The sequence below is a fragment of the Malania oleifera genome, chromosome 4 (genome assembly GCF_029873635.1).
Source record: "Malania oleifera isolate guangnan ecotype guangnan chromosome 4, ASM2987363v1, whole genome shotgun sequence".
NCBI lineage: Eukaryota > Viridiplantae > Streptophyta > Magnoliopsida > Santalales > Ximeniaceae > Malania > Malania oleifera.
Window position 1 is genome coordinate 124,109,049 of NC_080420.1, and position 16,735 is coordinate 124,125,783.

At 36.8% G+C, this 16,735-nt stretch overlaps 2 protein-coding genes across 3 annotated transcripts; one reads left to right on the forward strand and one right to left on the reverse strand.

Annotated features, from left to right (window-relative positions):
- The first annotated feature begins 3,013 nt into the window (after positions 1–3,013).
- On the forward strand, positions 3,014–8,162 carry LOC131154420 (putative disease resistance RPP13-like protein 1). 2 transcript variants are annotated; one of them, XM_058107182.1, is made up of 2 exons: positions 3,014–7,696; positions 7,979–8,162. In XM_058107182.1, the coding sequence occupies exon 1, from the start codon at positions 3,172–3,174 to the stop codon at positions 7,498–7,500; it is 4,329 nt and encodes a 1,442-aa protein (XP_057963165.1). In that variant the 5' UTR covers positions 3,014–3,171; the 3' UTR covers positions 7,501–7,696; positions 7,979–8,162. The 2 variants fall into 2 exon arrangements, with proteins under 2 accessions (XP_057963165.1, XP_057963164.1); XM_058107181.1 differs by having other exon boundaries at positions 8,052–8,162.
- Positions 8,163–8,990: 828 nt separating this feature from the next.
- LOC131154421 (small ribosomal subunit protein eS1y) lies at positions 8,991–16,340 on the reverse strand. Its single transcript, XM_058107184.1, has 7 exons — positions 16,221–16,340; positions 16,071–16,118; positions 15,862–15,967; positions 10,222–10,362; positions 9,911–10,096; positions 9,590–9,790; positions 8,991–9,391 (listed from the first exon to the last, which is right to left on the reverse strand). The coding sequence occupies exons 1-7, from the start codon at positions 16,229–16,231 to the stop codon at positions 9,299–9,301; spliced, it is 786 nt and encodes a 261-aa protein (XP_057963167.1). The 5' UTR covers positions 16,232–16,340; the 3' UTR covers positions 8,991–9,298.
- Between the last annotated feature and the right edge of the window lie 395 nt (positions 16,341–16,735).

Here is a 16,735-nt window from a genome sequence, read left to right on the forward strand (position 1 = left end):
TGAAACTGTATGAATTGTTTCAAACTGTATCGTATGTATAGTGTTATAAAGTATGTAAAATGACACTGGTATGCCATACACTGATATAAACTGTTCTCTTCCAAATTGAGAGGTGTCTCACTCCGAATGTACATACAATGTTTTTCAGGTCCATCAGGTAGCGGTAAGTAAAACATTGCTATTGTGCATTGTAGGAGATCTATTGCAGCATTTTGATGAAGAGCTGGAAGACTACTGTGTGATAGCTGCTACTGCTGATACTGGAGAGAATAATTTTAACTAACCCGCCACCGCAACTCTCTTTTGTTCCTTTCCTCTCCCTTGTTGCTGCCTTGCTCTTCTCCTTGCTTTCCTTTTCTCCTTGCCGCAATCCGAGACCCTCTTCCCTGCTTTTTTGTTGCTGCCCGTGAACAACTAGAAAACTCTCTTGCTGTTTACCCGAACTCCCTGCTACTATGCTGGAGAAACCCACCTGCTGTGTTGCTATCGCTCATTTCCAAGAAGTTTCCTTGCGGTTGTAGCTGCTGTTGATCCTCCTGCTGCCCAAACCCGAGAGGTCCCTACTTAAGACCACGACCAACCCCTGCTGGTGCTTCAACTCCAACATGGCTTGCTACTCTCCCTCTCATTCTCTTTCTTTTTCTTCCTCTTTAGCTTGTTTTTCTTGCTTTTAAATACTTGAATGATTAGTGTTAATTTTTAGTAGAATTTTAGTTAAAGTTTTAGCCTTTTGAATCTTTGATGGGTTATTATTATTAAAGTTAATTGATTTTCATTTTTTTTTAATTAATATTAGCATTAGATTTAATTTTTACTTGATTTATATTTTTTTTTATTGATAAAAGTTCGGTTTGGTTTCTTGAATGAAAAAAAAAAAAAGAATAAACTACAAAAAGAAAAATAAATCTTCTTTAGGACTTAAATTAGTTGTTTTCTTTAAAATTTAATTTTGTTGGGTTCTACTTAGAATTAAGCTCGTTTACTTAAAGTCCGAATTTTTGTTATCGTATTTAGTTGTTAAAGTCTTAATTTTGATTCAAGTTCTTGATTGCATTAAAATTTAGTTTTTATTTGAATTTGTGTTTGATTGAGTTTGCGTTCGCGAATTACGTAGTAAAGTTTTGATCTTTAAGCTTTTGTCTGAAATTTCAAACGTAGGATTGCAGTTAGTATTTAATTTTGTCATAGACTATTTTATTGTGCCCTTTCCCATTTTTCGTTATTAATTTAGTGCGTGGTTAGGGTTCATAATTTAAATTGCACGTTATTTTAATTCGTTAAAGAAATCTCAACAAACTAGAAAACTCAAATCTGAACTTTGTTCAATAAACCTTTGTTTCTTATTTTCTTTTAGAATTACACAAAATTTGGGACTAGACTGCATTCCCTGAGAAGATGATCTGGTCTTTAGACTAAGTATTACATGACTAAACTCTTATACTTGTGATAGCTTCCGAATTGCATATTTTTCAAGTGAGTCAAGTTTTTCTAGAACTCAAAGAACACTTGCATCTGAATCCACTAATATTCAAATTTCGATTTACCATCGAACTATTGTTGATTGAATCTCCGTCATCTCGGATCACATGCTCTAATACCAATTGTAGAAAAACAAAACTCAATAAAATATTATTTAATCAATATCAAAGAAAAAAAAACAAAGAACAAGAAGTCCAAAAAGAAGACACAAGCACGACACCCTTTCTATTCTATCTATTCTAAATTGCGACAACCATGTATCAATGTATATATACCTAGGGTTTAACTTAGGGCAGTTATCCAGTGTAGGCAGTCCTATATTATCCAATTACTATCAACCAATAAGAAATTAAGTTAACAAATAAAACCAATTCTAGGCTTCGTTTACAGCCAATAATATAGCTATGAAACATGAAAAAAAAAAAAATTCAATAGAAATCAAAACAACACATTCAACAAAATAAGAAAAACAAAACAAAGAAATAAAAGGTGAAAGAAAAAAGAACGAAAGGTAAAAAGACATGAACTTCCCTTTAGTCTCTTTTAAGGTTTAATAAAAAGATATAAATCTTTTTGTGGTTTTGATGAAATTTTCTGAAAATTTTTAAAATCTCAAAGAGGTTCGTTTTTTTCATATAGGAGGGGTTACATATTTTACCTTAAAAAAATAATTTTTTTCTCATGTATTATATCTAATGCAATTTTGACCAAAACATTAACTACTATGAAATGAATCAAACACTATCACATTACTTTCAAATTAGACGCAATTTTTTTTTTTCAATGTTCACATCGATTCCTCATCAACTAAATTGATGAAATAAATAACTATATAATATGTTAAACAATGATTTACTTGGTATTGTTACTGCTTTTTTGTTTTTTGTTTCTATTTTTACATAGCGAAAAATATATTATAAAAACATGTTTGTTTATATTATAAATTTTTTATTTTTATTTAAAATTTTTAATTATTCGTGAAAAAATTAAGATCAAATTCTATGATTTTCAACTGTCATGCTCAATACAATTTTTATTGTAAAGTAAAATTTGAAAGTTTAAAATGAAACAAAATATTTATACTAACTTTTATTTTTATTATTTTATTTTTTAGTGCGTATTATTCTTTAATTCTATTATTTTAATAATATTTTTATAACATTATTTGATTTAAAGGTGAAAATGAATGTTTTTATTTAAGTTTTAAATTTTTTTTTAATTTTAAAAATATTGATCAAATAGATTTTCGATTTTTGATTTTTAATTTATGTATCATATTTTTCGTTTTTATTTCTATAATTTTTTATAGTGATACAAAACGATCCGTAAAATTTCATACAATTCATTGAAGTATACATTTTTGGTAAAACATTATTGCTAAATTTTTAAGTTTGAAGAAACTAAGGAATAATAATCATACATACGAGGACTTTCATGTAATTTACTCTTTCTTTTTCTTTTTTTTTTTGAAAAAGAGGGCGGCACCGCCTATCAGGACTTTCATGTAATGATGAGCGTTGACTGATAATTTTTATTCTTTTCTTCGCTTCCTCTTCCATCTCTTTCTTCTTCGTCTGCTTCTCTGGGATTCTTTTGATTTTTCGAGAGCCAGTGACTTCATTTCTTCTGGTTTACAGACAGCAGATTGGTTTGAAGTTTGAAGTGGAAAATCAGTGAGTAGCCGAGCAAAGCATGGCAGTGGGGGAAGCATTTCTTTCTGCTTTTCTTCAAGTGTTGTTCGACAGATTGGCTTCTCGCCAATTTATTGGGCTTCTCCGGGTGCGCAATTTCGACGATTTGCTGGAAGGGTTGAAGATTACTCTGCTCGCCATTACCGCCGTGCTCAACGACGCTGAGGAGAAGCAATTCGACAGCCCAGCCGTGGAGAAGTGGCTCCACTTGACCAAGTCCGCCGTATACGATGCAGAGGATCTACTGGACGAGCTCGCCACCCAAGCTCTGCTCTGCAATTTGGATTCCGGATGTCCCTCTCCCACTACCCCCAATCAGGTACGCGCCAATTGGAACCGCATCTCTAGTTCTCTCAATCCCTTTAACAACAAAGCCGTCGAGTCCAAGATCAAAAAGATAATTGAGAAGTTGGAATACATTTCACAGCAAAAGGATGTTTTAGATCTTAAAGATCATTCTGTCATCAATGCTGTGGGGAGGAAACAGAGATCACCCACCACTTCTTTGGTGGATGAAGCTTGTGTTTACGGGAGGCATTGCGACAAAGAGAGGATTATTGAAGTTCTTCTGGGTGGGGAAGAAAATCGTGGTGCTAGTAAAATTGGGGTCGTTCCCATTGTCGGCATGGGAGGGATTGGCAAGACAACACTTGCTCAACTGGTGTACAATGAAAAGAGAGTGGTGAGACATTTTCAGTTGAGGGTGTGGGTTTGTGTTTCTCAGCCGTTTGATGTGGTGAGAGTAACAAACACTATTTTTCAGTCGGTCACGCGTAAACGTTTTGATCTCCATGACTTGAATCTGCTTCAAGTTTCCCTGAAAGCTGCACTGGCTGGGAAGAAGTTCCTGCTTGTTTTGGATGACGTTTGGGACAAAAGAAATAATGATTGGGATTTGCTGTGGTGTCCTTTGAGAGCTGGTGCATGGGGTAGTAAGATTATAGTGACAACTCGCAATCAATATGTTGCGGCAAGCATGGGCACGGTTCCGGCTCATCACTTGACATGTTTACCATCTGAAGATTGTTGGTCATTGTTCAAGATGGAAGCATTTGAGAATAAAAATATTGATGCCCATCATAATTTGGAAGCAATTGGGAGGGAGATTGTGAAACAGTGCGATGGCTTGCCCTTGGCAGTGAAGAGATTGGGAGTCCTTTTGAGTTCCAGAGCTGAGGAAGACGAATGGAAAGATATTTTGAGTAGAAAGATATGGGATTTACCTGATGATGAGAGGGACATCCTTCACACTCTTAGATTGAGCTACGATCATCTCCCTGTGCACTTGAAACAATGCTTTGCTTACTGTTCAATATTTCCGAAACACTATGAATTTGTGAAGGACTCGCTAGTTCTGCTGTGGTTGTCCGAAGGTTTCCTGCTGCAGCCAAAAGGAAATAAGAGATTGGAAGATGTAGGAGGTGACTACTTCAATGACCTAGTCTCAATGTCGTTTTTTCTACCATCCAGTAACCATAAATCACATTTTGTCATGCATGAGCTCATGAAAGATTTAGCTCAGTATGTATCCGGAGATTTGTGTTTTAGATTGGAGGATAAGTTGGAGGTTTGTATCCCACACAAAAATTTTGAAAATGCTCACCATTCCTCATATATTCGTGGTAAACGTGATATGTCGACAAAATTTGAGGCTTTTCAAAGACTAGAGTGCTTACGCACCTTCCTACCTTTGGATCCAGTTGGTGAAATTGGAGTTAGCTATTTGCCCAATCAGGTCCCATGCGATCTGTTACCGAGGTTAAAATTTTTGAGAGTGCTATCTTTCAATGGCTATCGCATCACTAAATTGCCAGATTCAATTGGAAACTTAAAACATCTGAGGTATTTGAACCTCTCTCATACTGCGATCAATATGTTACCTGCCTCAGTGAGTACTCTTTGCAATCTAGAAACATTACTTCTATTGCAGTGCCGTGCTCTTGTTAGATTGCCTATGAACATGGGAAACCTAACAAACCTACGACATCTTTGCATCAGCGAAACTAAACTAAAAGAGATGCCCTTGCAAATGTGTAGATTGACAAATCTCCAAACACTTTCCAACTTCATGGTTGGCAAAAATGGCTCAGGAATTAGGGACTTGAAAAACATGCTGCATCTTCATGGCACACTTATAATTTCTGGATTGCAGAATGTCGTTAGCTTTCGAGATGCTATAGAGGCTAATTTACGGGAGAAGCCGAAGCTTGATGAGTTAGTGTTGCAATGGAGCAACATTTCTGATGATCCATTAAATGAAACAACTGAGGAAGAATTTTTTGAGATTCCACATCGTCGCAAAAACTTGAAAGAGACCATTCCAAGTTTCAGGGAAGCCATGGAGGCCTATGAGCAAACAATTGATGAGGTCAAACAGTGCAATGATTTAGTTGATATAAGGAATCAAAGAATCGAAACAGATGTGCTAGAGATGCTACAACCCCACAAAAGCTTAAAACAATTGATGATTAAAGACTATGGAGGTGTTAGGTTTCCAAGTTGGGTTGGTTCTCCTTCATTCTCTAAGGTAATAATCTTGAAACTTAGTAATTGTAAAAACTGCAAGTGTTTGCCGCCACTCGGGCAGCTGCCCTCGCTTAAAGACCTGACAATTGAAGGAATGGAAGGAATAAGCAGTGTGGGCCCTGAGTTCTGCGGGGATGGTAATTTTCCATCTTTGCAGTCTTTGAAGTTCGAGAACATGTTTGCATGGGAGGATTGGTCATCCCCTGAGATTGAGGACAGGGAATGCTTCCAGCAGTTGTACAAGATTGAAATTTATGGTTGTCCTAAACTAAGAAATATCTCATTTAAGTTTCCTGCCTTGAAAAAAATGTGTATTGTCCGGTGTAAAGAATTGGCAGCTCTTCCGAAACTTCCAATGCTAAATAATACTGCACGACAAGAAGGCGGAGAATTCCCTTGCCTGCATGAACTTTCATTAAGAACCTGCCCTAACCTTTGGGAACTACCCAATCTCTTTCCGTCCCTGGTAATGCTTGATATAGATGAATGCCAAAAATTGGCTTCACTCCCAGGACTTCCTATGATCGATGACTTGGAATTAAAGAAATGTGATGAAGGGGTCCTACAAAATGTGGTTTCATTCACTTCGCTTACATACTTGCGGATGTCTCAAGTTCCAAAGCTCACATGTCTGCCTGAAGGGTTCTTTCAGCAATTAACAGCACTCAAAGAGTTGCAGATAGCCAATTTTAGTGAGCTAACAACTTTGTCCAATCAAATTGGATTGCAAAACCTTCCTTTCCTCCGGCGTTTGGAAATTTCTGGATGCCCGCACTTGAAGGATTTGCCTCAAAGCTTGCATATGTTCCCATCTCTTAAGGAGTTGAGGGTCTGGAAGTGTCCCAGTCTTTTGTCCTTTCCGCTCTCCGGCTTCCCTTGCATGCTTACTGGCCTTGAGATTAAGGAATGTGAAGCCTTGGTCTCCTTCCCACCATGGATGATGCACAACACCACAAATATCACCACCATCAAAGTTAACACGTGCCCTCCACTTGAACACTTGGTCATTGACGGTTGTTCTTCTCTCCTTTCCCTTCCAAGCGGCCATCTACCCAGCACAATCAAGTCAGTTGACATTCAAAACTGTATAAATTTGGAGTTCCTTCCAGAGATGATGCACAATAACACTTCTCTTGAATTTTTGAAGATTGCTGGTTGTCCTATTAAATATGGCATGGTCACTTTGCTCAGCTTCATGAGGCTCAAGAAGCTTGTGATTGATAACTGTACGAACCTTCAGTTCTTACCTGATGGCCTAAACAAGTTTGTGCATCTCAAACACTTGGACATAGCTAACTGCCTGCTTCTTGTATCTTTTCTGGAGCCTGGCTTGCCCCCTCCTAAGCTGCTATCTCTTAGAATTTCCAATTGTAGGGATCTCAAATCCCTACCAAATCAGATGCACAGCCTTGTACATCTTCAAGAACTATCGCTTGATGGTTGCCCAAGTCTGGCATCATTTCCTGAAGGCGGGTTACCCAGTGATCTAATATCACTTGCAATCTTTGATTGTGAAAAGCTTATGCCCTCATATGAGTGGGGTCTGCACAGATTGACTTCTCTCTCCGACTTCTCTTTTGGTGGATGTTCAGCTTTGGTGTCATTTCCAGAGGAATGGTTGTTGCCTTCCACTCTAAGATCTTTTCAAATTCACCAACTTCCAAATCTTAGATCCCTGCCCGAGGGGCTGCAAAACCTCAAATCTCTTGAAATTGAGATTTCAGAGTGTGACAACCTCTTACCCTTGCCAGAAGGAGGACCATCTGAGATGCTTCAGAATCTTCAATTCTGGGAACGCCTCTAGCATTGCAGCAAGCAGATATGGAGTCTTACCTTCAATGCTTGTAGTGCAAGGAGGACGGCTTCCTGTAATACTATCAGCTTGATGGTTCCCCAAGTAACCTAAGCTGAAACAACAGTCGTGAATGGAGGATGTCTGGTCAGTCTAGCTCGCGTTTCTTGCTCAACAGTACATGGCTTTCCATTGACATGAGTTTAGGGTGAGTTTTAGCACAGAAAATTCAGTTTCTTTTACAGGCAATGCAATTTATGGCTACAACTATCTTCTGGCCAATAATTTAGATTTCATAATCACTCAAGTTTTTCGTCAATTGTCCTTATGGAGCAAAAACCAGTGCAGTCTCGTGCTGGTATTTTCTTCTAAGTAGGATTTTTCTTACTCATAGAAGTCAGATTTTTCGTACTCGACCCCATATCCCCTTCAGTTTTATTTGAAAGGCAATACTAGAACAATGCTACATTATTTTATTTTTCTTTTGCAGTTTACATCTAAAATGGCTATGTTTTAATACTGGTTGCACCAATATAACAGTGTCAGCTTGCTGTTATCTGCAGTCTGCAGCTTGAAAGGCTTCAGCATTGCCAGTTAATTAAAATGCCATCACCAACACGTGGACAATGGACAATGAGACTGGGGGATGCAGACACCAAAATTCTTTTAAGAATGTATGGTACATTATGGTACAAATATTTTTAAAATACATTGTACTACAAAAATTTAAATCATTACCACTATCATCCTTGTGGACAATTATTTAGTTGCCTATTATGCCGTCAACTATGGATCAATTTACATCTTTTTTCTATTTCAGAAAGGTTGGAGCCTCTTCCTTTTCTCCTTTGTTGGACCAGTTGGAACTACTTCAACTTTGCATTACCCGGACAGCAAATCAATGAAGACGTAATTCAAACTTCCATCTACAACATCAAAACATTCCTAGTTGCAATGGCCTTTTGCTTCTTCTCTGAGTTTGTTTCGTTGATATCCTACTGTTAGCCTTGGGACTATATAATCATGTTTATATGTTGTAATTGATATTAGCTTATTGTGAGTAGCATTGTTTGTATTTCTATCTTCTTGCAAGGTTCTTTGCGAACCATTGTCTACGTTTGCTGCGTTGTTGTTGTCTCATGGTCTCATGGCCTTCAACAATACATTGCTTTGTTGCAGCAAACACTCTACTTTGATGAGCTGCTGTACGATGATGAGGGGAACTGTGGGCAGAGTGGCAATCCAACTCTCTATGTAGAACAGCTATTTGAAGAATTACGTGCAAGATATCTTAATTTTGACAATCCAATACCAATCAACATTACCTTTACAATGCTTTTATGATTGTGTATTTTTAAACTGTATGTACTAAAGTATATATTTTACAAAAATTAAATTTTAATATTTCCCAAATGATGTCTCTTGCACCACAAGCAAACCAAGTGCAAATTATGCAAATTGCTAATGCGACTGCATCAAAACCCAACTATGGATACAGATAATTTTCATAAAGCTTTCGGGATAACAGTTTTGATTAGTTCAATAAATATGTAGGAACAGCAGAGCCAACCCATATGGAAATCCCAATATTAGATTACATGCTACCATCCAAGGGCATGAACAAACAGCAAAAGCATTGAGTGCATTATATAGAAGGCCCTTCCAAACAACAAATTTTGTGTTCCACAACATTTTGGAGCATGCCATCTCAATCTCAATACAAATGGCAAAACTGTTGAAGGCTAAACCTCCAGTTAAAAAATTGAAATCCGCAGGACCAACTGCAAAACAGAGGAAAGATTCGTTCAATTTATGCTCCAACAACTACAGTTTCCTCGGCCATTGTTTCATCCGCTGGCCTCTCCACCTTAACACCAAGATCCTCTGAAACGTCACCATAAACCTGCAAAAGTATACATCAAAATTAACAAGAAACAAACAGAGCACCACCTGAAATTGAAATTATCATTAAAGCAATCCACTTATTCTCTCACTACATGTGGGAGTCCGGATACTGCACCTAAATTGTCCAAATGATAAGATCCAAATGATTAAGATCTGGGAAAGAAGCAAGAAGCTTAAGGTGTATTTTAAAAAATACCTCCATCAACTTTCCAAGGTCAAATTTTGGAGCCTTCAGGATCTTGACTTTACGTATGAAAACATTTTGTAGAGGATAGATGCTTGAAGTTGCCTTCACAATCTCTCTCCCAATCGATTCAGGAATGAACTTGGCCACCAGCTCTTTCAGGTCACATGAAGATGCCTGGTTTATCATAATCTCCCTCATCTTCCGCCGGATCTGGCATAAGACATCCACTTTGAAGCAACACATAATTTACTAAAAATATATAAAAAGCCAAGTAATCAACACATTATCAAAAGCTCTAAAGAGAAGTTAGCACAGAAGCTTTAGCTATACCTGCCGAATCTGGCTAGATTGAGCGTAGCAGGTCCGCTTGACCTGGTTCGGACGCTTCTTAGTAAATGCAATGCAAAACATTCTAAGGCTATAGTTATCGGTCGTCTTCACATCTACATGAGCCTCAATTAATGTCTGCCACTTGCGCACCAAAGATCTCAACTTGTCGGTTGTGAAATCCATACCCTGACATTTATGGAAAATGTAAATTATCTGTATTGCACTTCTCTTTCATTTGAAAAATTAATTAATATCAAGATTGTTTTTCCATATGGACATAAATTAAAATCTTATTGTGATCTCCAGCCTACCCAGAAGTTTGTAAGAACATTTCTCCCCTGCACATCCTCTGCTCTTAGTCGGATCTTCCTGTAGGACTGATCCTCATCATCATTATTAATATCAGCAAGACACATCTCAAACACTCGATGCTTGAGTCCTTCGGAAGCAATCTGTAGGATTATGGGCAGCAAAACAAATCAGCAGTGTATGATACTGACAAATGTCTATTCTAGATCATCAGAAGAGCAACAAGTAATAAACTATCAACAACAGCATCTCTTCCCATTTTTTAAAAACCTAAAATATAAACCTTATGCAGGACACATAATGTGAACAGGTAATTCCCACAGCAATACATCCTACTGCTAAAAAACATTAACAAAGTTTAAGTGGAAACATATTCTACAAATTGATGTCAAAGTGTTATAATTACATATAATCAAGTTAACACACCAATTATAATCAACAATGACAGCAACAGCATGAAATCCATACCAATTACTATCAACTTCTAACTCATTTATCACAAACTCTTCAATCAACTCATTTATCTATTTTCATATCCATGGTAGTCGCACTGTCCTGTCACTTCACCAACTATATAGTGCTTATTTTTTGTCTACATTAGTTTTCTTGTATTATTACTTTCTAATTATTTTTCTTATTAAAAACTTCAATTTATTTTCATATGCAGCACCACTACAGTTTGTTTCTGTAAGCATTTCTCTCTTTTCCCCTTGTAATGTTCCAGATGTGGCTCTTAGCATTTACAGATCTCTCTCTCACACACTTGGAGATACTTTGGCTTCTCCAATCAATTCCCTTCCTCTATTTCTCCTTATTTCTCTCCTTAAAGGTATTTTTTTTTTCTCTCTCTCCCATTTTTCTATAATAATTTAATGTAACACTGCTTTTATATTTTATATACATTTTGCATTTTACTGAGTCAAATGACTGCCCATTAATAATGTATTTTTTCAATTCCTCTCCTTATATCTCTCCTTCGATTCAAGTTGACGCAGGCAAGGATACTCGCCCAACTCAACAAATTGGTTCTTCCACCAGTACCTATTCTTCTTGCCATCACCTTCTCAAGCACATTTACCATGTCCTAACTATTGTAATTTGCTTAGAGCATCAAAATTCTGGTTTTACACTAATGTTTCCTTTGAGCTTCACTTCGATTCCTGTTTAGTTAAGGACCACAATACAAGAAAAATCTTGATACGGGCACAGGCTGGGGCAGGGGATGCATTGATTGAAGTTTTACACACTCTTTGAAGTCTCTTAAGAACTCTTTGTTTATCTATCGTCTTCTGCTTCCTTCTCTCCAGCTCCAGTTGGCATGTGTGCATCTGACGATACGTGGCATCAATGATTTGGTCATCTGCAAGAAGCTATTATTAGTACCATAATTTCTTCAAATAAATTGCCACTTGTTGGCTCCAGAAGTTGTCCTTGTTTCTTTCTTGACAACAAGGGAAAAGTAATTGACTTCCCTACACTAGGTCATTGTCTAATTCTAGACATCCTTTTGATTTACTTCATTCAGATGCAATGGTCCATGCCCCTTTTCATTCAAATATGGATTCAAATTAGTGTTTAACACCTTTTGTGCATACAAATCCCAGATTGAAAATCTCTAAGTGCAGGATTAAATGCATGCAAACTGATAGGGGATGTGACTATCACGATCTTTCATCTTTATTATCCAAACTCAGTGAAATCCATCATTATCTTGTCCATATGATCATGCTCAAAGAAAGTAAATTGAGCGGTGTCATTGTCAAATTGTTGTGATGGGTCCAACTCTTTTAGCTAATGCTTCATTGCCTTTAGCGATCTGGGATGATACATTTCTTACAGCTGTCTACTTAATTAACAGACTGCTCATGCCTACTCTTCAATATACATATATTATAAACAATACACAGGAGCTTTGTACGCCAGGCTGCCTTTTTTTAAGAAAGAAATTTATTAGAGAAGGAACAAAATAGTACAACAAAAGGAATAAAAAAAAATAAGAAAAAATATCCTCCCAGAAATGAGAATACACGAGAGAACGAAACAAAAAGTCCCAAAGAAAAACAACAAATTACAGAACAGCACTACCGGAGCTGGTAAGAGCATTCCAATGCCGGTGTAATCTGCCAGAGGTAAATGCTGGAAGAAACCATTAGCAGGAACCCTCCAAGAAGAAACACCACACTACTCCAAAGTAAATTGCAAGGTACCAATGGTACCAATGTACCATCCTCTAAAAATTCTTGCATTTCTCTCAAACCAAAGACACCAGAAAATAGAAATAAACGAGCATCAACATAAAGCCTTTCCATCCTTCCCCTTTCCAAATTCCCTGAACTCCAAAACACAAAAGGCCTCCAAAGAGGAAGGGCAGGCCCAATCCTCTCCAAGAATATCAAACCTACTCCAAAATGACCAAGAGAAGCAACAGTGTAAGAACAAGAGCAAGAAATTCTCTCCACTCTCAAAGAAAAGGAAACACATATAAAGCAATAAGGACTTATAAAGTCTTCTTCTGAGCCACATTTTTAGTGTTAATTTTTCTCAGGATCGCCATCCACAGAAAGGCTTTGACTTTAACCAGAGCATCAGCTTTCCAAAGAAAGGAGTGGAGGGCCAAAAGAGTAGCACTGGGATCGTGAACCAACAGAGATAATAAGAATTTACAAGAAAATTTCCTAAAAGAGTCTAAAACCCACACGGCCACACTCTTTTGTCACTCCCCAACTAGAGCCAAAAAGGATGAAGCGCAATAATTGAAATCCCAGGAATTACCACCCTCTTGCGAGAGGAGGAATACAAAAATAGGAGTATCATGAAAAGAAGATATCCCAAAAAAAAAAAAAAGAAAAAATGACAATAGATTAGAGTGGCCCCACTTTCAAGATCTCAGCAACATTGATTATCCCCATCAAAGAGAAGTTTTTGGCACCAAATTACCTAGACCAAAACCATCCACCCTTTTAAACTTACAGCCATCCAATCGACAGGATGATCTCTATAGAGATAATAAGAATTTACAAGAAAATTTCCTAAAAGAATCTAAAACCCACACGGCCACACTCTTTTGTCACTCCCCAACTAGAGCCAAAAAGGATGAAGCACAATAATTGAAATCCCAGGAATAATCACGCTCTTGTGAGAGGAGGAAGACAGGAATAGGAGTATCATGAAAAGAAGATATCCAAAAAAAAAAAAGGGAGAGAGAGGATAGATTAGAGTGGCCCCACTTTCAAGATTTCAGCAACATTGATTATCCCCATCAAAGAGAAGTTTTTGGCACCAAATTACCTAGACCAAAACCATCCTCCCTTTTAAACTTACTCACAACCATCCAATCTACAGAATGATCTCTACCCATCTCACCACCCTTGACCACAAGAAATCCCTCATTGATTTCTCCAACCTCCAAGCCACTCTAAAGGGAATTTTTGAAAGGAGCAAGTAATAAAGGGGGATAAAAGAAAGACAACCATGAATAAGAGCGATACACCTTGCAAGAGTGAAGAATGCCCCTCCCCACCCATCCAACCTCTCTCAGAAACAAGTCCCAAAAAGACTTTGTAGGGTTACTGTCTACGAAGACACCTAAATAAGTAATAGGCCAATTCAGAACACCACACCCTGCTAATCTAGCAAAGACTCAAATTAATTTAGATACCCACAATGGCACTCACTGATAAGTTAATCCTAATGCCCAACACCTTTGCAAACACCTACAACAAGGTAAGCACAATGGAGAAAGTAAGAAATAACCCAAATCTTCTGAAAAAGAAGACGGTAGTGAAATGGAAATCTGCATATGCAATATGGACCCTCCTCTTCAATAGCATACCCCTTTTTTTGTCTTCATGGCTCTGACATAGGTTATTTATTTTTCAACATCTTTAAATGTGCTTATTTTACGCATTTGCCTCTATAATACACGCAAATTAGAATCTATGCATGCTCCTTGCTACTTTTTGGTTTATAATCACAATTTACAAACGTCTCCATATTCCTACCAATCATGCTTAGATCTCTAGGGATCTTTTGTTTGACGAACACATGCTTACTCATGCTACTTTTTCTTCCCTTGCTTCAATTTCATCTGTTCACCAACCACTTCAATTTCACCGAGTGTCCCTCCTCTCTCTCTCTCTCTCTCTCTCTCTCTCATGTAGACTTCCCTCTCATGACATCCGCACTTTATCTCCTTATTAAACACATATTCTACTTTATCTCCAGGTCTTGCTCCTAATTTTTCTCCACCTGCACCTTATTCTATGAGTTTTTCAAGCCCACTTGCCCCATCTTCTGCTCATGCAATTCCCACCTTCACTCGTTCAAATGCACATTCCACTTCATCTCCAAATCTTGCTCCCAATTTTTCTCCAACTGCTCCTTCTTCCAAGGCTCTAAGCCTAAAATCAGCACAATTATCCCTTTTAACTATACTAGACAGTGTTCATTACATATGCAGCTAATGTCATGCAAATTTGGGTCCGGAGAAAATCTAAGAGAGCTACAGAGAAAAAGAAAACAAGTTCTGACAAGATGAGAGAAAGAGGAGCCTACTCTGGTCTATATATACATATCTGTTTGATTTTTAAAATAAAAATATACAGAAGTAAAATATCCATAGATAATTCCTTGTTTTATATTGCAGTAAAAATGATCAGGTATGAAAATATTGATGGCAGAAATGAAAATTCATCAACTAGCAATATCATAGTCAATTTCAAAGTAATTTTTCAATAATTGTGCCTGAATGATTGTTGGTTCTACACTTCACATTTTTTGAAATAGACATTTATAATTAACTTATAAGTATTCAAGTTGTGTGGATTTTAACTTATAAGTATTTGTGTGCAATAAAAATAGATATATTTCTAAGTTTATAAATCCATTTCATGGTAGGACAATAACTATTAGATGCAACATCTAATTCTTTTGCAGCAGCTCGACAAAATTTAGCTAGGATAATATTATATTCCAAAAATTCTACATTTGATTATTAAACTTAACATATAAATGCACGGAAATAATTTCTATATAGTTAGGTGATAACATCGTATTATAAACCCATCGTGGTCCGCCCCTTCCTCAGACCCCACATATGTAGGAGCTTTGTGCACCAGGCTGCCCCCGCTTTCAGGTAATAGCACCAAGTACTCACAGTCAATGTTCCCACACTTCGAAGGGCATGATGTAACAAATCTAACTTCCATATTTGGGTTTTGGAGTTTGTTTGAAAACTTAAAACATATGATCTTCATGTTTTAGCATAGCACCCCTACCATTCTGTCAAGGATAGCCCTCAATAAGACTTATAGGACAATTGTCACATTCACATTTGCAAAGTTTACATTTTTTAAATACCAAAAAAATAATTAATTAATTAAGCCAAGGTACCAGGTGCCATAAACTTAATAAATGCTAAGACCCCGGCAGAAAATCATGAACTTCGAAAATGAAATGCCACAACATGCATGAAACCCAAGAGCAATTTTTTAGAACGCATATACATAACAAGAATTAAGTCCCTAAAACTATACATTTAAATTAGAAGGTCTAGTGCAAAGCATATATATATATATATATATATATATATAGAGAGAGAGAGAGAGAGAGAGAGAGAGAGAGAGAGAGAGAGAGAAATAGACCTTGGTTCCCTGTGTTCGGGTGACAAGGGTTTTGCCGATATTTCTGGTTCGGAAGGGTGCAGGTGCCTTTACATCGTACCAGTCCTTCTTAGCAAAGGGATCGGCTCTGCATAACATCAGAATCAAAACAACACTGTCAAATCGCATCCAAAACAAGGGATTTGCATATATCGAAGTAAATTTCGAAATTTTCTAGTAATTGCACTCACGCCTTCTTCTTCCCTCCCTTCTTCCCCTTAGATATCCTCTTGTTCTTCCTGTAAACAACAACCACCAACACGACTCAGATAAAGAGACATATACATCAGCTATACAGAGAGAGAGAGAGAGAGAGAGAGAGAGAGAGAGAGAGAGCATACCCAACGGCCATGGCTAGGGTTTCGCCTTGGATCGGTTAGCAGAAGAAAGTAAATTGAAAACCCCCGCCCTCAGTGACCACAAAGCAACTGCAACACCTTATGCCACATGGTCTCATTTCCAATATTGCCCACGCCCGTTCAAAAATAATCAAAATCAAAATCAAAAATAAAAATTAAAAATTAAAAATTGAAAATTGAAAATTGAAAATCAACAATCTATTTAATTAATATGTACATAATTAAAACAATTAAAAACATAACTTACTTGAACATATTCTAAAATTATAAATACCAAAGAATACACATCTTAAAATATTATAATAAAAATAAAATTATATAGTTATTTTATTTAACTATAGTATCTCAAAATTCATTGTTGTGCCACAAAAACAATCTTATCTTATGTTTGACAGTATGAAATTCATAATTTAATTTTGGATTTCTATGAATATAGATAAAATATAATTTTTATTTTAATTATAATTTTAATTCATATGGTCATTTTATTTTAATTT

What these genes read in the sequence shown, in the direction of transcription:
- LOC131154420 (XM_058107182.1), top strand. Translation starts at nt 3,172, where the DNA reads ATGGCAGTGGGGGAAGCATTTCTTTCTGCTTTTCTTCAAGTGTTGTTC.
- LOC131154421 (XM_058107184.1), bottom strand. An exon ending in ATGTTCTTACAAACTTCTGG is followed by an intron (nt 10,097 to 10,221) that starts GTAGGCTGGAGA and finishes CATAAATGTCAG; the next exon opens with GGTATGGATTTCACAACCGA. An exon ending in ACCTTGGAAAGTTGATGGAG is followed by an intron (nt 9,392 to 9,589) that starts GTATTTTTTAAA and finishes ATACTTTTGCAG; the next exon opens with GTTTATGGTGACGTTTCAGA.